Source organism: Morus notabilis, unplaced genomic scaffold, assembly GCF_000414095.1.
Source record: "Morus notabilis unplaced genomic scaffold, ASM41409v2 Scaffold355, whole genome shotgun sequence".
Taxonomy (NCBI): domain Eukaryota; kingdom Viridiplantae; phylum Streptophyta; class Magnoliopsida; order Rosales; family Moraceae; genus Morus; species Morus notabilis.
Genome location: NW_010360877.1, coordinates 171,967 through 189,378, shown reverse-complemented (window position 1 = coordinate 189,378; position 17,412 = coordinate 171,967). Strand labels below are relative to the sequence as shown.

The following is a 17,412-nucleotide window of genomic DNA, read 5'->3' as shown; positions in this document are numbered from 1 at the left end:
TATATTTCTTCTAATTAAACCTTGTTTTGGATTTTGATGCGGCAAATTTAGCTACAAAACTTTATAGTCCAGAAAAATAAGAGAGAACGAAAGTCTCTACATATGAAAGTTAAATAAACCTAAAACATTGGGTACAAAAACGTAAATACCCCTTCTATTAATAAATATTACTTATAATATAGATTGACCTAACAAAATGATAAGTCATATCATGCGTCATCTACGTTTGAATAAAAATTGAGATTTTTAACATTATTCAACCTCAAAACTTAGTTAACAGATTTCTTCAACTAAAGGCCACAGATGATGTTTGATGGAAAGAGGAGAAAGAAAGATGAGAGTGAGAGAGAAATTAATAGTGTTTGATCTGAGAAATATATTTTAACTGAAGGTATCTGAGGGTATTTTAGATTTTTAGATTGCGGTCAAGCTATGACAGAGAAAAAGATGTAGGCGGGTAGGGTAAAACCAAAAGGGTAAAATTCTATAACAACGAATCTACAAGATAAGGTTTGTAATTCTCTCTTTATAAAAAAATAATTAATTTGCTATGATTTTATGTTGGCTTATTATTTGTGTCATTATAAATAATTGGATGCAGTCATGCCTTTTATTTTATGAGAAATGCACTAAATAGTATATTCTTTTAAAATTCAAAAAATATTCTCTATATTTTCCAAACAAGACAAAAATGAAATTTGCCTAGATAATGGATATCATATATACTGTCCAAATTCTTACCGAGCTACACTAACTTCTAAACACCTTTAGATTTTTTTTTTTTTTTTCAATTTTTTAAGTGATCCAAGATTTAGCCATTTAGGCATTCAGCAATGTGAAGGTAATATCTTTAAGTATTGATTAATGCTTTTATTGGCCATTATCAATTAATATGCCAGATGCCTTAAGGGAAGACCGAAAGAAATGGAGTATTTATATCAGTTTTCTGTCAAATCCGAAGTGGGATATCTAATACTAGATATGGGGTCCATTCATTATTCCCAAAGTAGTATAAAAACCCGTAAGAACTACAAAATAAGATGTACAATTAACTTCTCCTGTGATTCAGCCTAAAGTGAATCAGTCTTGCAGCTTAATGGGCTCGATCATATGCTTTGTAAGAAACTAATAACAGGAGAATATTTAATCACAAGATAATTTTTCAAACTCTCTTCTTATATGACTGGAGATTAGATTTCCTAGTTGATTTCTTTCCCCGTTTTGTACAAATTCTGTGCGTAAATACATGAATGACCGTGTTTGTTAAGTCCATACCGTACAACATAACATGGGCGAGCAAATCTCTCTCTCTCTCTCATGTGGAATCAGCACAAAAACAACTTTATTATCGGCCATTTTTTAAATCAGCCAACACAAAAAATGGCTGAACAAGCACTTTTTCTTGCTTTTAGGAGGGTTTTTTTTCCCCCTTCTTTTTTGGTTTTTTGTTCTCGTTAGAAGTTGAGGAAATTAGGAAATTATAGGAGCTGCTGAGAGATTCTGATAGAAACAATTTCTCCATTAGGTCCAGCTCTCATGGCGTGGTATTTGACATGTATTCCTGGCACCGAGAAAGCAGAAAATGCAAGTCATCAGCAACTTAGTTTGCAAAACCAAGTTCCTTTTTAACATCTGTATAAACTTGAATTAGTGCTACTACATTAGAAATTTCTAAAGTTCTTATGCATTAATTAAACATATATATAAGTTTGGAAAGAAAGGGAGAGTTCTACCTTCATTTTTCTGTAAATTGGTGTTAACAGCAACTGCGTGGAGGCTTATCACAGCCCTTGGTTGCCAGTCCATTGGTTTTCCAACCCATGACTTGAGATTAAAGATAGCTATCATTTTATTTGGACATGAAATCAGATCAACTTACAACAGAAATAGCTTATTTTCTTGTTAACATTGATTGACATGTGACCAAGACTACAGAGTTCTATTAATTCCATTTAACAAACACTAGTAAGAAAGCAAATAGCCAATCTATACAACATCGAAAGCCATTATTTACCTTGTTCATGTTATTAACCTCTCCTAATTCAATTTGGAGAACACAATTATTTGAATAACCTTGGCGACTTATAGATTTATAAGTGGTACTACAGTAGGGCCTTTTCCTAGACAATCGCCTTCAAGAAAACTGCTAACTAATCATTGTCTAATAGGTATACCTGTTTTTAAGTATCATGGCATTTTACATTGATTTCATGGTAGTGAAATTCAGTGCAATTGTAAAGAACATTTTACCAGACGTCGAAGAGTCTTTGAGGTGTTTGACATCAAAAACAGCCCCTGAAGCTCCATCTGTGTGCTTTTTGATATCATGAGATCCTACAACATCGTAATCCCAGCTCCCATTTTGGTACCCCTCACTCAGGAATAGTTCTATGTGTCTTGCATCTAAAGTCTGCATCGTTCCTGTATAAGTAACACAATATTTTAACGTCATGTTTCGAATATAAGAACAGACGAATAAGCAAATTACGTGGACAGGCAGCGAAGGCACATTGCTTGCAAGGTATTACCACTAACCAGATTCTGCAAGTAATTGTTCTTTATTTTTTTCTTTTTTCTTTTTTTTTAACCTAGAGTTATGACTAAAATCACATTTCTAAACTCTTTCATCACATATCCAATGATAGTGTCGTCTACCAAATTGGCTGAAAATTCACTGGCACATTGTACATCTCCTAGGCACTTGACCGGCGATATATATTCTTTTTCTTTTTTCCTTTTTTGTTGTCCTCACCGTCACATGTGTTGAGATCACAGACTGGGCATCGAACAAGCTGAAGATCTGTAAGAATCATAAGGTGAAAACTATTAAAATGATGACATTAAGCATAGGAATTTTAAGGCCGTACATAATAAAAGTAACAAGAGGAAGGTTAAAGCAAGTGGTCGTACCGGCTATCCATATCCCTGTCTTAACATTCTTTAGAACACAACAGCCACTTGACTGCAACATCGTCTCTGTCTCATCTTCTTTTGGGATTCTCGTTGGAGCGCTTAGCCTCTCTGTCAGGAGAACTTCTGAAGAGTCCAGAGAAAAAGCACCAATTCGCATCCAGTCTGCTTTTCTCACACCCAATGCAAAAATGCAGCCAAGAAAACGTCAGTTGCCAATAGACTAATATGCTGTGGCACATACACGTTCACCACAAGAAAATACCTAATAAGAAAGGACAATACACCAGCCTATAGCTCTAACTATGACAATGTGCCATCTTTATACTAAATTTGTATTAGGTGTGCGTTGTTCAAGGACAGCGCAAAGTGATCTATTGTTGGTAAAATAAATCTTCTAGAATAGTTTGTTTGGATACGCTTCAAAAGATGGTTAGAAAAATGCTACTTATTCTTTTTTTTTTTTCTCTCTCTCTCTTTTGGCTAAAGAAATGCAACTTATTCTTATGTGTCGTGTGTCACCCAAAGAGATTAAACTTAAGACAAACAGTAGTTATGACAGTCATGATAGCACCCAATACTACAGAAGAAGTTAAAACGGCATTTACCAATGTGTTTCTCCTGTTGACGGAACATAAAAGAATGGCTTCCATCTGGCAAGACCATTCAGACTCGATTAGACAATTAAGTATATATACGTTATAAATGTAACGTAACTAAACATTTTATCATAGTTTCATTCCATGACACAAGTAGCAGACCATACAGAAACTTTGGTCCTTACCAAAAGCTGAAGCATAGAGTTTGATCCACTTGGAGGAAACGTTGCAAGGAGTAGGAACCTGAAGGTCACGCAGGCAAACGTACTTCCATATGCTGTCTTCCATTATCAAACTCTGGAACCACCGACTAGTGGCCGCCAGCATCACCAGTGATCTCGCATCTAGAAACTTCGCGATCTCTGTCCACAAGTCTCTTTCATACCTTTTTCACAAAAGAACAAATTATTAATACAAGAAACGAAGAAAATCAGCCAAATCCTTCTATTTTCTACTGTTTTTTTTTTTTTTTTTTTTGCCTCGATTTTACTTGCAGATGAAATTTTACGAGTTAAACAGAGCAATTCTCAGGCTGCGTAAGTTGACGAAAGATTAATTCATATCTTTTGTTACTGAAAAAACAGATAAAGTTCACGTGATTTTTTTATTAAGTCGCATTTTCCCTCGGCTTTCGCAGAAATAAAGCAGATTATACAGGATTTGAATCAGATTAACAAATCTAACACTAAATTGGCAAGCCGAATCAAACTGACAGGTGTTGTAATGAAAATGCTTTTCTAACTTTGGTAGCAAGTAATAAAATGCAATCAATGCGACATGTTGAATAATTTTCAAATTACTGAAACGATCTGTGCTCAAACTATCTGACCGATGTCTGAAAACAGCAATTATCGATCAGCACAGATTGCTTCTGAAAAACAACTTAATTAAACTGGTCTCGGAAACAGATTTCCCTCTTTGAGCTTTTAAATCTCAGATCTATTTATAAAGCACGATTTCACTCAGAATCTCCTAACTAAAAAGCAGCGATCACTAAATTTTTCATGAATTCAAATTCAGACAAATTAGAATTTTCAAAATTCATAAACTCAGATCAAAGCTTAAAGTCGAACAGATAACACTACGTCCAATAACCTCAATCAATCTCTTGTCGTATAACGAAAACAAACAGAAAACGCATAAACATTTGAATTTGCAGCAAATTCACCAGCTCAAAAGCATAAATACTCGTTTCTCATGAAAATTGATAGAAAATTGAGTTTTCCTATGAAATCAAGCTAACATTCCGAGAATTGGAGAGAAAGAGATAGAGAAAGAAGATAACCAGCAGAAAGTGGAGTGAGCGGTGAGGAAAGAAGCTGGAGAGCTACAAGAACAGATCGTCTTGGATCTTCGCAGTGGCCTCCGAGTTCTCTGTGGCATGGAAGCAAGGTTTCTCTTCCGCTTCGCCATTTGATCATCGCCGGTAGCTTCGACTCTCGAAGTTCTCTTCCGATTCACCATTTTTTCATCTTCGGAAGCTTCCCTTCTCAAACGCTTTACCATGGTTGTTCTGCGTGATCCAGAGCTCTCCGATCACTCTGCAATTTATATAGGCGCGCCAATTCCCCGGGTTTCAAAAAAGTAAAACTGAAAATTGAAAATCCCAACGGAGAATGAAAATAATAGCTAAAAAGTAGACGTCATCATTTTTGTCGTTTATGAACCTGAACGCCGATACTTGTATAGTCGTATTATGATTAGGCCTAGTTAACGGGCTTGATTGGGCCTCGTTCATTTGGGCTCAACTAGTTGTCGCATCATAGTACCTGTTATTTTTGTTTTTTCATTTTTTTATCTCTTAGGAGAAGTAAATAAATTAAATAAATAGCGTATTTTAAAATATTTAAAATAAATAACAGTAAAAACATACCACGTTTTTTACGACTCATAAAGATTTTTTTATCACTAAATTTTTTTATTTACAACTGATCAAAAGAAATCATGTAAAATTTTCTTTTACTATTATTTACACGTTAAAATCTACTATTTATTTAATTTAGTTTCATAAATTTATTATTTATTTAAAAATCTATTATTTACACAATTTTTTTTCTACTCACATATAGGTAACGTTTAATTAACTCACCTTACCAAATCCCAGGGAGAACGAATGGAATATTGGAATATGACGATTGTATTGGAGTGTGAGGTTGAAACTCACTTTTTTTAATTAATGGTTTTTTTTTTCTTTTTTGCTGAGATTTTATTAATGAGATTAAAACACACTTAAGTTGCCTGTAATATTTCCCTAAAAAAAGTTGCATTTTTTTTCCAAGGAAAAAAAAAGACGGTGCAGTTTGCACAAAAGTATGATAACCAACAGTTTGCGAAGAAGTACCAGCCAAATAGCTGGAGAATTTACATTTATATGAATTGAATGTGTTACATTATAAATGGGGGTGAGAAGAAATTAGAGGGGACTAAAAAAAAAGTTACAAGCTGAAAGTGTGGACAAAAGGTAATTCCTGGCTAAGAAATGGGTCAGAAATCAGAACTCGGTCGGGGGAGTAAAAATGGGAGTGAAAAAGTATAAACTAATTCATGAACTTTCTACAGTTCGGAGCATTGCATAGACAGGGGACTTTGAGCTCATCATGCTCGTCAGGATCAAACAAGTAATCGTACCTGTTTGAAAAAAAGTAAAAAATTAAAAAAAATAAATATGTCAATTTTACCACATAATCGTAAATGAATTTCATCATAAAAGTAAAATCGTGGTGAAGAGAGATCATACGTTAGTTCTTCACCAGCAGAAACCTTAGATTTGGCAATGAGAACTATCCGGCTTTCACTATTGCCAACACTCATGATTCTCGCATAGCAGTTGGGCAAGCACTGCAGAAAATGTAGACAATTTTTTTAGCATTTACCAAACATGAAAGAAAACTAAACAAGACATGAAAACCAGTTGAACCAAACTAAGAGGAAAAACTATCTTGATTCTACGATAAAAAACGAACTCCCATAATAAAACTTACCGAATGGTTAATTAGACGTGCAATATTCCCTTTATCTGTGGCGTCGATTACTACTTCTTCACTGATCTTGAAGAGCTGCAGAAAAGATATTGGCTTTGAGAATCAAATTTGCAGGAATGGATTCAAGACTTTTATAGACATTTGGTTCATGGATTCAGAACCATTATCGGTTTACGTGTGTTTTTTGTGAGAGAAAACACTGTAGCGAACCACGAACCATGATCATGATACGAATCTACCAACCAAAATGTTTTACAATAGCCACAGCTAAATTCCAAATCAGCTCTATAGAAAGGCAATAAAACAAGGAATCTGATGGTGATAAACTAAGCCAAGGATCAGCAGTCCTCAAGTTAAATAAAAAAAGGAACCCGAATCAAGTAAACTAAATAGCTGAACGTCTACACTTACAGGTAGCATATGGAAAATAAATACTGACAAAAAGTCCACTTACATAGCAATCTTTGCCTTGTGATCGATATTGTGCTTCCCTCAGATCCGCAACACTGCGCCTCACCTGCTCACCACGATATTCAAAAACCTGGAAACAAACATATCCAGCATTAACAATTAGCTACTTTTCACATGGATTTAAATAGAACAATAAAATAAAGGTAGGTCCACACACAGGGAAATTAAACACGTGAATCACGTAACAAGAAAATACATCTGCATGTGCACAGACATCTATGAACATTAAAGTCGTCTAGTGATAACAAATACTTACCATTTCTCCCTCTTGGATATTCCTGCGTGCAAATAGGCCCCATCCATGTATTTGCGATTTACCGAAACAAATCCGATGATTCTCAGTTTTCTGAAGTCGTATATAAAATGTTAGTAAAATCTATTTTATATTAAAAAAGAAAAAAAGTCTACAAACATTGAAATTTAAGAGTTTTATAACCATTGTGGAGATTTATGACTTGCCTGTAAGTGTTTAAGCCGATCTTTGAATGAAGAAAAAATTATTGTATCTTCTACTTCCTGATAAAAGCAACAGATTTGCATTGTAAATCAGCCGAACAGGCAAACTCTTTGAGAACAGCAAAGAACACAAGTCCCATTGGTGAAATAACAAAATTCCTTATATTTGAAGCAAGAAAATAAATTCAACTAAGAGAACACGAATATTACTTTTACTTTGTTCAGGTTATTTACTGCATCTAAAGAATGATGTGCTGGCCCCATTGGCCGGTGGGATATTGGCTGCCGTTCAGTATTCTGAAAAAATAAATAAATAAATAACAACAAATATAAGGTTAAGCAAATAAATAAATAAAGATGACGAGAAAATGACACCAAAATTATTACACTTAGTAGCTGAAAGAATAGCAGAATTCACGATTAAAATAAAGAGAAAAAAGAAAAGGAATACTACCGAAACAAGACAAATGTACCTTCATATATACCTTATGGCTGGATCTTTTAAAGATGCGACATCTTGCGGCAGAGTCTGGTTCAAACTCATTAGTCTCTAAGGTTGATGATTCTTGAACCTCTATTCTCTTTGATGCAACCAGCCTTGAACCCTTGAAGCATCCCTTCTGGTTCTGAAGCAAGCTTCTAGCAGCAAAAACCCCAGAAGGAGTATGAACAACTACTACAGCATCTAGGTTTGGGGTCCTGCGCATGAAAATCAAGTTAAGCAGATATAAATCAAAGGCTATGCAATTCAATAACAAAAGCTTAACCCTCTACCTTTGCTACGAGATCAAGAAATTTGAAGTTTGCAGAGCATAGCATGAAGAATAAAGTTCTAACCTGTGAACTGCACAGTATATCAACTTTCTTGTTCTTTGTTTCCCATTCTTCTCGAAGCAGTGCAACTGAAAGTTCAATATAAAGCGTTACTCTAATCACTTTAGAAGCATTCAGACATGACAGCAGAAAACACACACACACACACACACACAAAAGGCATATTTCAGACAGAGGACTAACTAATTGACCAGAAAAACAACTATGACAAACTTACCTCCATGCTATATCCTGCTCTCGAAGCACAGGTCGCATGGAAATAAGTAGCACATTTGCAACACTGTGTACAGGAACCATGACTCTGCTTACATATTACACATCTCTGTGATCCACATAAACAAGAAAATATTATTACAAACATGTATACTTGTACCAAGAAAAAAAAAAAAAAGCAATAATAGGAGATGAAAAATTCCAGATCATAGACCATTTCCCTGAAAGTTGGGGGATTCAGCACATATAGACTATTAAACATGCTAAAAACATATATCCCCATTCAAGTTAAGAAGAAACTGCCCTAAATCAAATACTTTACTTAAAGTTGAAGTGCCAGAAGATTATATTTACAAAATAAAATAGTTGATCGTCAATTTACCTTCAAAAACGAAGTTGTTGGAATTCTAAGAACTCCGATAGCTGGTTCCATCTTCTCGTGATTCAAGAAACCAACTTCAGGTCGAAACCAAGCACAAGTGACATGAACCCACAGTGCCTCTACATCAGTAGGCTTCAGAGCACCCCCTACAGGAACAATTTTACATACAATGAGCACAAACGCATTGGATACCAACTTCATAGTGCACACGCTCATTTAAAATCTTTGAAGCAAGACCCAGAAAGAATACAATGCAAAAAAGAAAAGGCAGATTCTTAGTGACGGAGTATCTATGTGGACTACACACAGAAACAACATATTTGCAGATAACAGAGGCAATATTAGGTTTAACCAGTTCAACATCGGAGCACAAGCATATAAACCTCAAGAACGCATGAAACTAGTAGTTGTACAAGCTAGATTAGAAACCTTTGACAGGACAAAGGCAACATTCTCTACTGACATCAGGTGTTTCACATGCTCTACAAACCCACGAAGTAAAGTCCTGCACATCTTTTGCTCCATAGCACTCTTGGTGGACGGCTATCTGACATCTGCATAGAGCACAAACAATAACAAACAAACATATGTCCTGCATTTAGCCAAGTGCATAAAAATAAAAATCGATCCAATCTAATACTGGGAAATTTTATATATTAACCGCCCAAAAGATTAAAAAAAAGTTGGTAACTTGGAACACATCCAACCAAAAAAAAGCACCTGTTGCAAATAATAATTTTGTTATCATCCCAATCTTCAACCCATCTACAAACAGCACATCTTTCTGTTGTCCATTTTCCTATAACAGGCTCATACTTCTCTGTTGCAATGAAGATACAGGTAAAATAAGAATAGAATATCTTGATGCCAAAAATTACAAGTACCACAGCCCCCACGCCACCAAAAAACAAAAAACCAAAATTAAACAAAAAAAAAAAAGAAAAAAGAAAAGATAACTTTCATGTGTTCACCTTCTAAAAAAGTGAGTAATTGTTGTTTGTCTAACTCAAAAGGGTATGCACTGGGCACACTATTCTCTTCAATCTGAAAAGGAATATCAAAATGTCAATATTTACCTGGATGTAGTAGAAAAAATGAATTATCAAGTAATCAAATAGGCTAGTTAAGGTTAGAAAATATAACACTGATACAAACCCATTTTTCCAGCGGTAGCATTGTGCTCTTCACTCTCACACTATACTTCCACTTTTTAGCTCTACAACCAGTGTGTCGTTCCCACTCACTAAGTGTTTGCTTTTTCGCCCCACATGAACCACACTTGCACATGACCCTAGAACCAAAAGAAACAAAAGGTCGCAATCTCTCAACCAAGTAACTAACTCAAACAAAATTTTGTAAAAGGATGTGATTACATAAAAAATTTAACAAAATTTTGTAAAAGGATGTGATTACATAAAAAATTTATCTCAAGATTAAGTCAGAACTTACAAATGAAGTTTTGGAATGTATGTCCCTTCCATGCCATTACATATCACAGCTATATTCTCGGTCGTCGAAGTCTGTTTTTTGCTTCCATTAGAACTGATTCAATGGTAAAAGCCCAAAAAAAAAAAAGCCACATCATCAGGTGTTTGAACTTGACGAAGACATCCAAAGTATATTCATAAACTCAAAGTTGTAGTTGCTTTCCAAATTAAATAAACAAAAACCACCAATTGTCTAACATACTTGCATTTGAGCTGATATTTCTCCAAATCTGATGATTCACAATTGGATTTTGCTTTGCAATCAGGGCAATAATAATCAACATTCTCCAGGTCCTGAACCAGAAAGAAAGAGTGAACCTCTAATTCCACACGAACTAGGATAAAATTGAAAATTGAACTATGCTGCAGTAGAGAAACATACATGCCAACTATGGAAGACATACCTTGAGAAGTTTGCCGGAAATTTTGTCACACTCGGCGTGCACCCAAACATTACACCCATCACAACATACCTAAAGCAGAAACAGGCCAACCAATATCTCAGATTAAAATCAATACTTAATCCATGAAATGAAAATCCTAAAAAAGAAGTGGCTTACGAATAGCTCACCCAGTTACCACCATCCCAGTGGTGCCATATCTTCTTACATATGCCACAATATTGTTTCGACTTTTTTAGCTGTAGAAATAATGAGGATGAGGGAAATCAGAAACGAATCATGTGTTGTCTGAGAACAAAATAGAAGCAAATAAAAAATCTGACCAAGTTCTGAACCTTAACACAATGTTTGCATAAATGGTGGGTTTTACTATTTGAACCCTTCACATTCTTCATGACTTTACAAGGCAGACTCAAACCACATCCATCACAATGTTTAGTGTCATTATGGTATGCTTCCTGCACGATACATTGATTACATATAAACTTCTACTGTCCCACGCTAGATAAAGCAAACTGTTTTATGCATGCAACTTAAAATGAAAGGAAAGTTAGCATGAAATGTGAAAGCAAGCATAAACAACAAAAGGTAGATTTTCTGTGCTTCAGTTCCTGTCTAGCTAGTCTAAGTTAATTGGAGAAGTGAAAAGACAACTGAAAAACTAATAATCAAAAGAAGACCAATAGCCTATACTGATAACTCTGGATCCTCATTAATCAGCTTTGTAGATTTTATTTACAGTATAATAAAAAGCGTTTTTTCCCCTCTTCGTATACTGTATTTTAAGATTATTCATAAAATTTTGAATCTCTACAAAAATATATCATTAAATTACATTTATTAGACAAATTACCTAAATAACTTTGAAAATTATTATTTAAAAGAAGAAGGAAAATAATACAAAAATTACAAAAGAAATAGAAAAGTTATATTTTTTTAAGAATTCTTTTTTTATTCTTTCGGCTTCCTTTCTTGTAATACTTTCAAAATAATTTTACATTGTAAAAAAGGTAAATAAACCCAAAATATAATAACACTACTAATGGTAATAATGATAAATAAATAAACAAGAAATGGGTAGTTTTCTATAACGAAAAGACAAAGGGTAAAAATAAGTAGTAGTGCAATCTGAAACGACAAGGTAAACAAGTTTTTTTCTAGTGCGACCCCAGAATGCGTTATTTAAGACCTAAGATTGATCATAAATATAATTATATACATACATATATATATATATACACACTTAGCCCTCTTTTAGTTTTTGAGATGCGACTTTATATAAAAATTTTTAACTGTAACAAAAAAAATAAATTTAGATATGACTTTTTATGAGAGCTTTAACTCTAATAAAACTAAAATTAAAAACTCGAATTGGTGAAAATAAACAAGCTGTTAATATGCTCGAATTCGAAAGAACCATTACCTGGCTCTGGGTGTAATACTCTTGTCCTTGATTTGAAGTGGTGGGCTCTTGAGTTTCATAGGGATATGCTTCTTCGTTACTTATTTCGCCAGTCCCAAAGCTCTTATTCAGGATATCATTTTCCGCTAACAACGCCTCCTCTATAGCCATCTGAAACTCACTTGGTTTGCTCTTGTACAACCGGGTCTGCCCACGAAATCTGAACAAAGGAACAATGCAATAAAATGCTCAGAATTTCTGTAATAACATAAGAATCTTCGAAATCTCGTGGGAATTTACTTAGCTACGTACCTGTCCATGAATTCAAGAAAGGGAAAAATCATCCCCTGTTTCACCCATCCATAGTCCTGCCCATCAACGCATATGTAGAATCTAAACACATCATACTAAAATCGACAAAAACAGACAGAGAAAGGTTTCAGCCTTTACCCTTTGTTTGCCCCTCTTTGAGAAGCCATAAAACATGACGCATATAGCACCAGGAACACAACACCTCAGAACCGGTTCAGGAGCTTCTAACAATGGATCGATTACCACAGCTGGCCATGCCGGGAAACTCCTTCCACACTTGGCCCAAACTATATCACCCAAAGTAAAGTCCTCAGGCTTATAGATTTCCCTCCTCTTCCCAACGTTGGCTTTTCCAAGCGTCTCCACACCTAACAAGCCGAACCCAGAACATTCAAAATTGTCGAATCCTATACAATCATTCGAGTTCTTCATCCCGTACTTTTCCTTCTTCTGATTTCTTACGAATCCCAATTCATCAATTTTCCTTTTACTTTCTTCAGCGAAGATTTTGACATTATTATCCTCTTCGTCGAAGCTCGTATCCGTTTCTTCGGATTTCGACTCCTTCTTCCAGTAGTTGAGAACCGAATTGCTGAACTTCGACGGAAGCATCCGAATGCGTCCTCGCGACGATTTTCCGAAACCTTCTCGGCGTTTCAAATTCGATTCGACCTCGCCATTCCAATGCGAGTCTTCGCTGAACCAAGAACCTGAACCACCGGTGAGACCTTCTACGTCTCCATTACAGAGCGAGTAGAGCCCATTGGCTCGCGGCTTCTTCGCATTCGCCGAATACGCGTAATCCGCTTCGCCGTCGGGCTCTTCGAGCTTGCAACGTTTGAGATTAGGCATTTCGAATTTCAAAGGCCGTTTGATTATCATCTTCCGACCATTCAATTCGACGAATTCACCTGCCAGACCAAACCCTAGTTCGCATAGAAACCGGACCAAATATATTCAGAAAAAATAAAAAGAAATAAAACCGACTACGTGAATTCTTTAAGCTCTCGGCAATTACACCGAATTTCGATCGAAAACTCGTTTCGGAATCACCTTATCTTCGAAAATTCCGATCGGAATTCCCAAATTACGATGCGAAAACCTACCAAAACCAATCAAACAGAGAGCCAATTGGAATTAAAACGATTCCGACGGTTTCTCTCAGGACAAAAGCGATAATCCAAACGCAAACTCAATTGTGAATCTCCAATTCGAACTATAACGAGCTCCGAAAAATTTTCTCGGGAAAATAAGCAAGAAAACAAACAAAGAAAATCGCAATCGAATTCGTGGAGAGGAAAAACCCGAGCTGTGTCTCGCAGAAAAGGGTCTGCTTCCAAACAAAACGAACTCTTTAATACACCCTTTCTTTCGTTGTAGACCTAATTAATTAATTAATCCGTCTTTACGCAGAAGAATAATCAGAATTAAAATTAATTAATATTTTGGTTCGGTTTTAAACATAAAACAAAAATAATAAAATAATAATAAATATTGTTTTGGCGTGTGCCTGGGACTTTAGGGGATTTTTGGCTCCAAATCTTTTGGGGCCTGAAAAAAAGGAGGGGAGAGAGATCATATGCGACGAAAATTTTTGGCTTTCGAGAGAGCGCGAAACGAATTTTTGGGAGGGTGCACAGAGTTCTCGTGCAACCTTATGTTAGTGGTCGCGCTTGAAGATTTTGGACACGAAAACTTGTACAAGTAACCTTTTAAAAACATATATAAAAAAACAACTTGTATAAGTAAAGCTTCTTTGTTAAAAAAAAAAAAAGATAAATGCAAAACAATACAAAAGTAAATGACAAAGTATGAAAAAATAGAGAAAATTCATTCATATTACAAATAATGGTAATAAAAATAATTTTAATTATATTTAATTATATTTTTGGTTCCTCTTTGTAAATTAATTATTTTTATATTTTAGTTTATGAGCATTAAGCAATCGCATAATACACGTAAATATTGTCATTTTCTGCTAAATTCATGATAGCATGTCTTAATTAATGAGCTCAAAAAATGTACAAAAGCTATACTTTTTTTCACTTTAGAACAAATGCTAGATGAAGTTACCATACAAATTAAAGTTCCCATAATTCTTCAAAGCAAAAAAAAAAAAGAGGTTCCCACTTCCCACAATTCCCCTAACATATAGTGCTTGTCATATATATATATTTTTTTTGGTAAACAAATAGTACTTGTCTTAGTACTTATTCAGAAAGGCTAAAGGACGTCCAGTCCTCTTTCAATAATCCAAATACTCACCCATATACTGAAGTTTACTTCATTAGTCAAATAGTACACAAATTAGCATAGGAAAGCCGCGGCGCATATCAAAGTACTACAAAACGGCAGTTACATTTAGATGCGACGATTAAACGAAGAAAAAATGAAAAATACAAAGCCAACAACTTAAAAAAAAATGATTAATTTTAAAAATTTCTCCTAAACTATGACCCTTAGAACACTTTAACTCTCGAATTTTAAAAAGTAACATATGTTCTCTCTGAATTTTATTTCATTAACAAGTTTTTTCTTTCTGTTACAATGAGTGATGAAATTGTCATGTGTCACTTATTTAGTGAGAATTGAAAGCGTAATTACGTTTATACCTTGCTAATCAGATAATTCTTCATTTTTAAAATTATATATAATTCTTTTCTCTTTTCATTTTCGACATTTCCCCAAACATAAGTTTTTGACATTATCAGAAATCTCTCTCTTGTTTACACTCTTGCTCGAGTGAGATAAAAACAAGTTTTTTTTTTTTTGTTTTGGGTTTAAGATAGAGTAATTGATAGAGTTTGGAAACAATGGATTGCATAGATTGTGCTGGTGATACATCAGTTGTGAGTGCAGTGAACGAGAGAATTGAAGCAGCCACAGAGATTTTTCATCTTCCAAGGCCTTGGGTCATGGTCAGTGTTAATGATGATGAAGATCTTCATTTTCGCAAGGCTGGTATGTCTTGGGATTTTGTTATAATCTTATTTTTGCTTCCAAAACCAACTTAGGGCCCGTTTAGTTCGTTGATTCGAGTTTTTAATTCGAGTTAAGATGTGATGTTATGTGAGAGCTTTTTACTGTAGTAAAAAAGTTAGATGTGACTGTTTCTGAGAGCTTTTTACTATAGCAAAACTCGAATTCTAAACTCGAATTGGCGAAGTGAACGGGGCCTTAGGCTAAGATTGAACGAAAAATGAGTTGTGAGTTTATGATCTGCTTTCTTAATAGAATTTGATCCTGAGGATTGTCCTCTTGACTGCTCAATGCCTTGTCAAACAAGGTTTAACGCATTTTAGTTTTTTTAATCATTTTTTTTAATAATTCAGGATTGTTGCAGGTTAATTTACAATAATATTCTCCTCATATGGGTCATGTACTTGACACGTAGCGATTTTCGTCGCTCATTGTAACAGAAGGGAAAAACTTGTTAACGAAACAAAATTCAGAGAGAACGAATGTTACTTTTTAAAATTTAAGAAGTAAAGTGTTATAAGAATCATAATTTAAAAGAATTTTTGAAATTAATCCCAAGAAAAAAAGAAAAGAACCGGAGAGAGAACATGAAAAAGTAAGGTGGCAAAAAAAAGAAAGTAAACATTATAAACGATAACTAATAATTGATGCGTGTTATATCTGAAACTAATTTAAGACGATAATGGAATGACGACATAGAAATTAAAATGCAGGAGACAAAAATATTATAAAATGACAAAGAGAGAATAAAAAGGGCAAAAACTAGAATAAAAACAACAGATACATAAACGACCAGGAAAAAAACGACAAATACTTCTAAAAGCGACCATAACCAAAAGAAAAAAAAAAGGTAAGGTTGTTTAGTTGATGGATTCAGAATCATAATTCAGAACTATTTTTAATTTAATACTGTAACGAACCACGAATCATGATCCGAACCATGATACAAATCTTTTAACCAAACATCCCAAAAAAGATTCATAAGACGTTATGGGAGACAGTGATGTCATTTGAGGAGGGAGATGTAAATTTGCATGATATGTTCGCTTTGCTTTGGAAGAGTATGTGTTGCTGCTAGCGGATCCACAGGTTTGCAAGTGTATATTAACTTGGTGTTGACGCATAATGTGTGGTAAAATTTATGACAATGTCTGATGGACCTTCTACAAAGCCAAACATCAAAGTTGTACCATACTTTTTCAACAAGGTTTTTTGACATGTGCCTAAGTGACTTTTTAGAATGTGCTAACAGCTAATTCTAAGTGGGTGCGCTCTTTATAGCAAAATACCTTCCATTTTGTACGTTTAAATTTTTTATTAGAGTATTTTTTTTTCATAAAGTTTAAATTTCTATTTAAATTTTTTTGTTCAAACTTATAAATTAAACGAGTTCTACGATAATTCTTTGACTCGAGAGATAATAAACATAATGGGTGCGTTTAGAATTAATTCTAAAATAATTATGTTTTTTGTATGAAACTGAAAATGAAAACATTTTCAATATGAGACTGAAATCGTTTCTGAAAATACGTTTGGTAGTTTTATTAAAATATTGTTTTTAGTATAAGAAAAAATTAAAACTTCGTTTAGTTATACAATTTTTAAGCCCACACCCACTTGCCCAAAGAAAATGCATCCACCTAAAGAAAAAATGAAAAACGACTTAAAGTCGTTTTCAGTTTTTAAGTGATTTTACACTAAACCGAAAATCGTTTTTGTTTACATTTTTTTTTTTTTACTTTTTTTCTCTAAACGTGTTTTCCTCCTTAATCTCATTTTTATCTCGAAAAACGTGAAAAATGAAAATAAAATTGATACCAAATAGTAGAATGGTTGTAACATATGATCATTTTATTTAGTAAAAGTGGAGATTGTTAGGCCCTATTTGGTACATATACTTGAACCTATAATTATGATTCTATTACAATATTTTTTATCTCACAAAGAATTAAATTCAAAAAAAAATTTCTCATAAAATTCCCGCC

The 17,412-nt window shown here is 34.2% G+C and overlaps 2 protein-coding genes across 3 annotated transcripts; both read right to left on the bottom strand.

Moving 5' to 3' along the window:
- Nucleotides 1-1,478: 1,478 nt before the first annotated feature.
- Nucleotides 1,479-5,009, bottom strand: LOC21400565 (probable F-box protein At3g61730). The gene is made up of 8 exons (XM_024165180.1): nt 4,795-5,009; nt 3,695-3,894; nt 3,519-3,563; nt 2,911-3,075; nt 2,753-2,800; nt 2,251-2,421; nt 1,734-1,841; nt 1,479-1,561 (listed from the first exon to the last, which is right to left on the bottom strand). Exons 1-8 carry the CDS (start codon nt 4,971-4,973, stop codon nt 1,479-1,481), a joined length of 999 nt encoding a protein of 332 aa, XP_024020948.1. The 5' UTR covers nt 4,974-5,009.
- Nucleotides 5,010-5,841: 832 nt separating this feature from the next.
- Nucleotides 5,842-13,367, bottom strand: LOC21400564 (histone-lysine N-methyltransferase ATX3). 2 transcript variants are annotated; one of them, XM_024165178.1, is made up of 23 exons: nt 12,587-13,367; nt 12,449-12,504; nt 12,158-12,356; nt 11,070-11,192; nt 10,905-10,973; nt 10,738-10,806; nt 10,536-10,627; nt 10,296-10,388; nt 10,002-10,137; nt 9,818-9,890; nt 9,567-9,666; nt 9,276-9,400; nt 8,847-8,992; nt 8,469-8,573; nt 8,255-8,319; nt 7,891-8,116; nt 7,628-7,714; nt 7,421-7,477; nt 7,218-7,307; nt 6,945-7,031; nt 6,491-6,565; nt 6,247-6,347; nt 5,842-6,137 (listed from the first exon to the last, which is right to left on the bottom strand). In XM_024165178.1, exons 1-23 carry the CDS (start codon nt 13,328-13,330, stop codon nt 6,047-6,049), a joined length of 3,009 nt encoding a protein of 1,002 aa, XP_024020946.1. In that variant the 5' UTR covers nt 13,331-13,367; the 3' UTR covers nt 5,842-6,046. The 2 variants fall into 2 exon arrangements, with proteins under 2 accessions (XP_024020946.1, XP_024020947.1); XM_024165179.1 differs by having other exon boundaries at nt 7,903-8,116.
- Between the last annotated feature and the right edge of the window lie 4,045 nt (nt 13,368-17,412).

What these genes read in the sequence shown, in the direction of transcription:
- LOC21400565 (XM_024165180.1), bottom strand. Translation starts at nt 4,973, where the DNA reads ATGGTGAATCGGAAGAGAACTTCGAGAGTCGAAGCTACCGGCGATGAT. An exon ending in TCAACAGGAGAAACACATTG is followed by an intron (nt 3,076 to 3,518) that starts GTAAATGCCGTT and finishes TGAGAAAAGCAG; the next exon opens with ACTGGATGCGAATTGGTGCT. An exon ending in GACAGGGATATGGATAGCCG is followed by an intron (nt 2,801 to 2,910) that starts GTACGACCACTT and finishes TGATTCTTACAG; the next exon opens with ATCTTCAGCTTGTTCGATGC.
- LOC21400564 (XM_024165178.1), bottom strand. Translation starts at nt 13,330, where the DNA reads ATGATAATCAAACGGCCTTTGAAATTCGAAATGCCTAATCTCAAACGT. An exon ending in TTTCTTGAATTCATGGACAG is followed by an intron (nt 12,357 to 12,448) that starts GTACGTAGCTAA and finishes TCCTTTGTTCAG; the next exon opens with ATTTCGTGGGCAGACCCGGT. An exon ending in ATAACCTGAACAAAGTAAAA is followed by an intron (nt 7,478 to 7,627) that starts GTAATATTCGTG and finishes TGCTTTTATCAG; the next exon opens with GAAGTAGAAGATACAATAAT.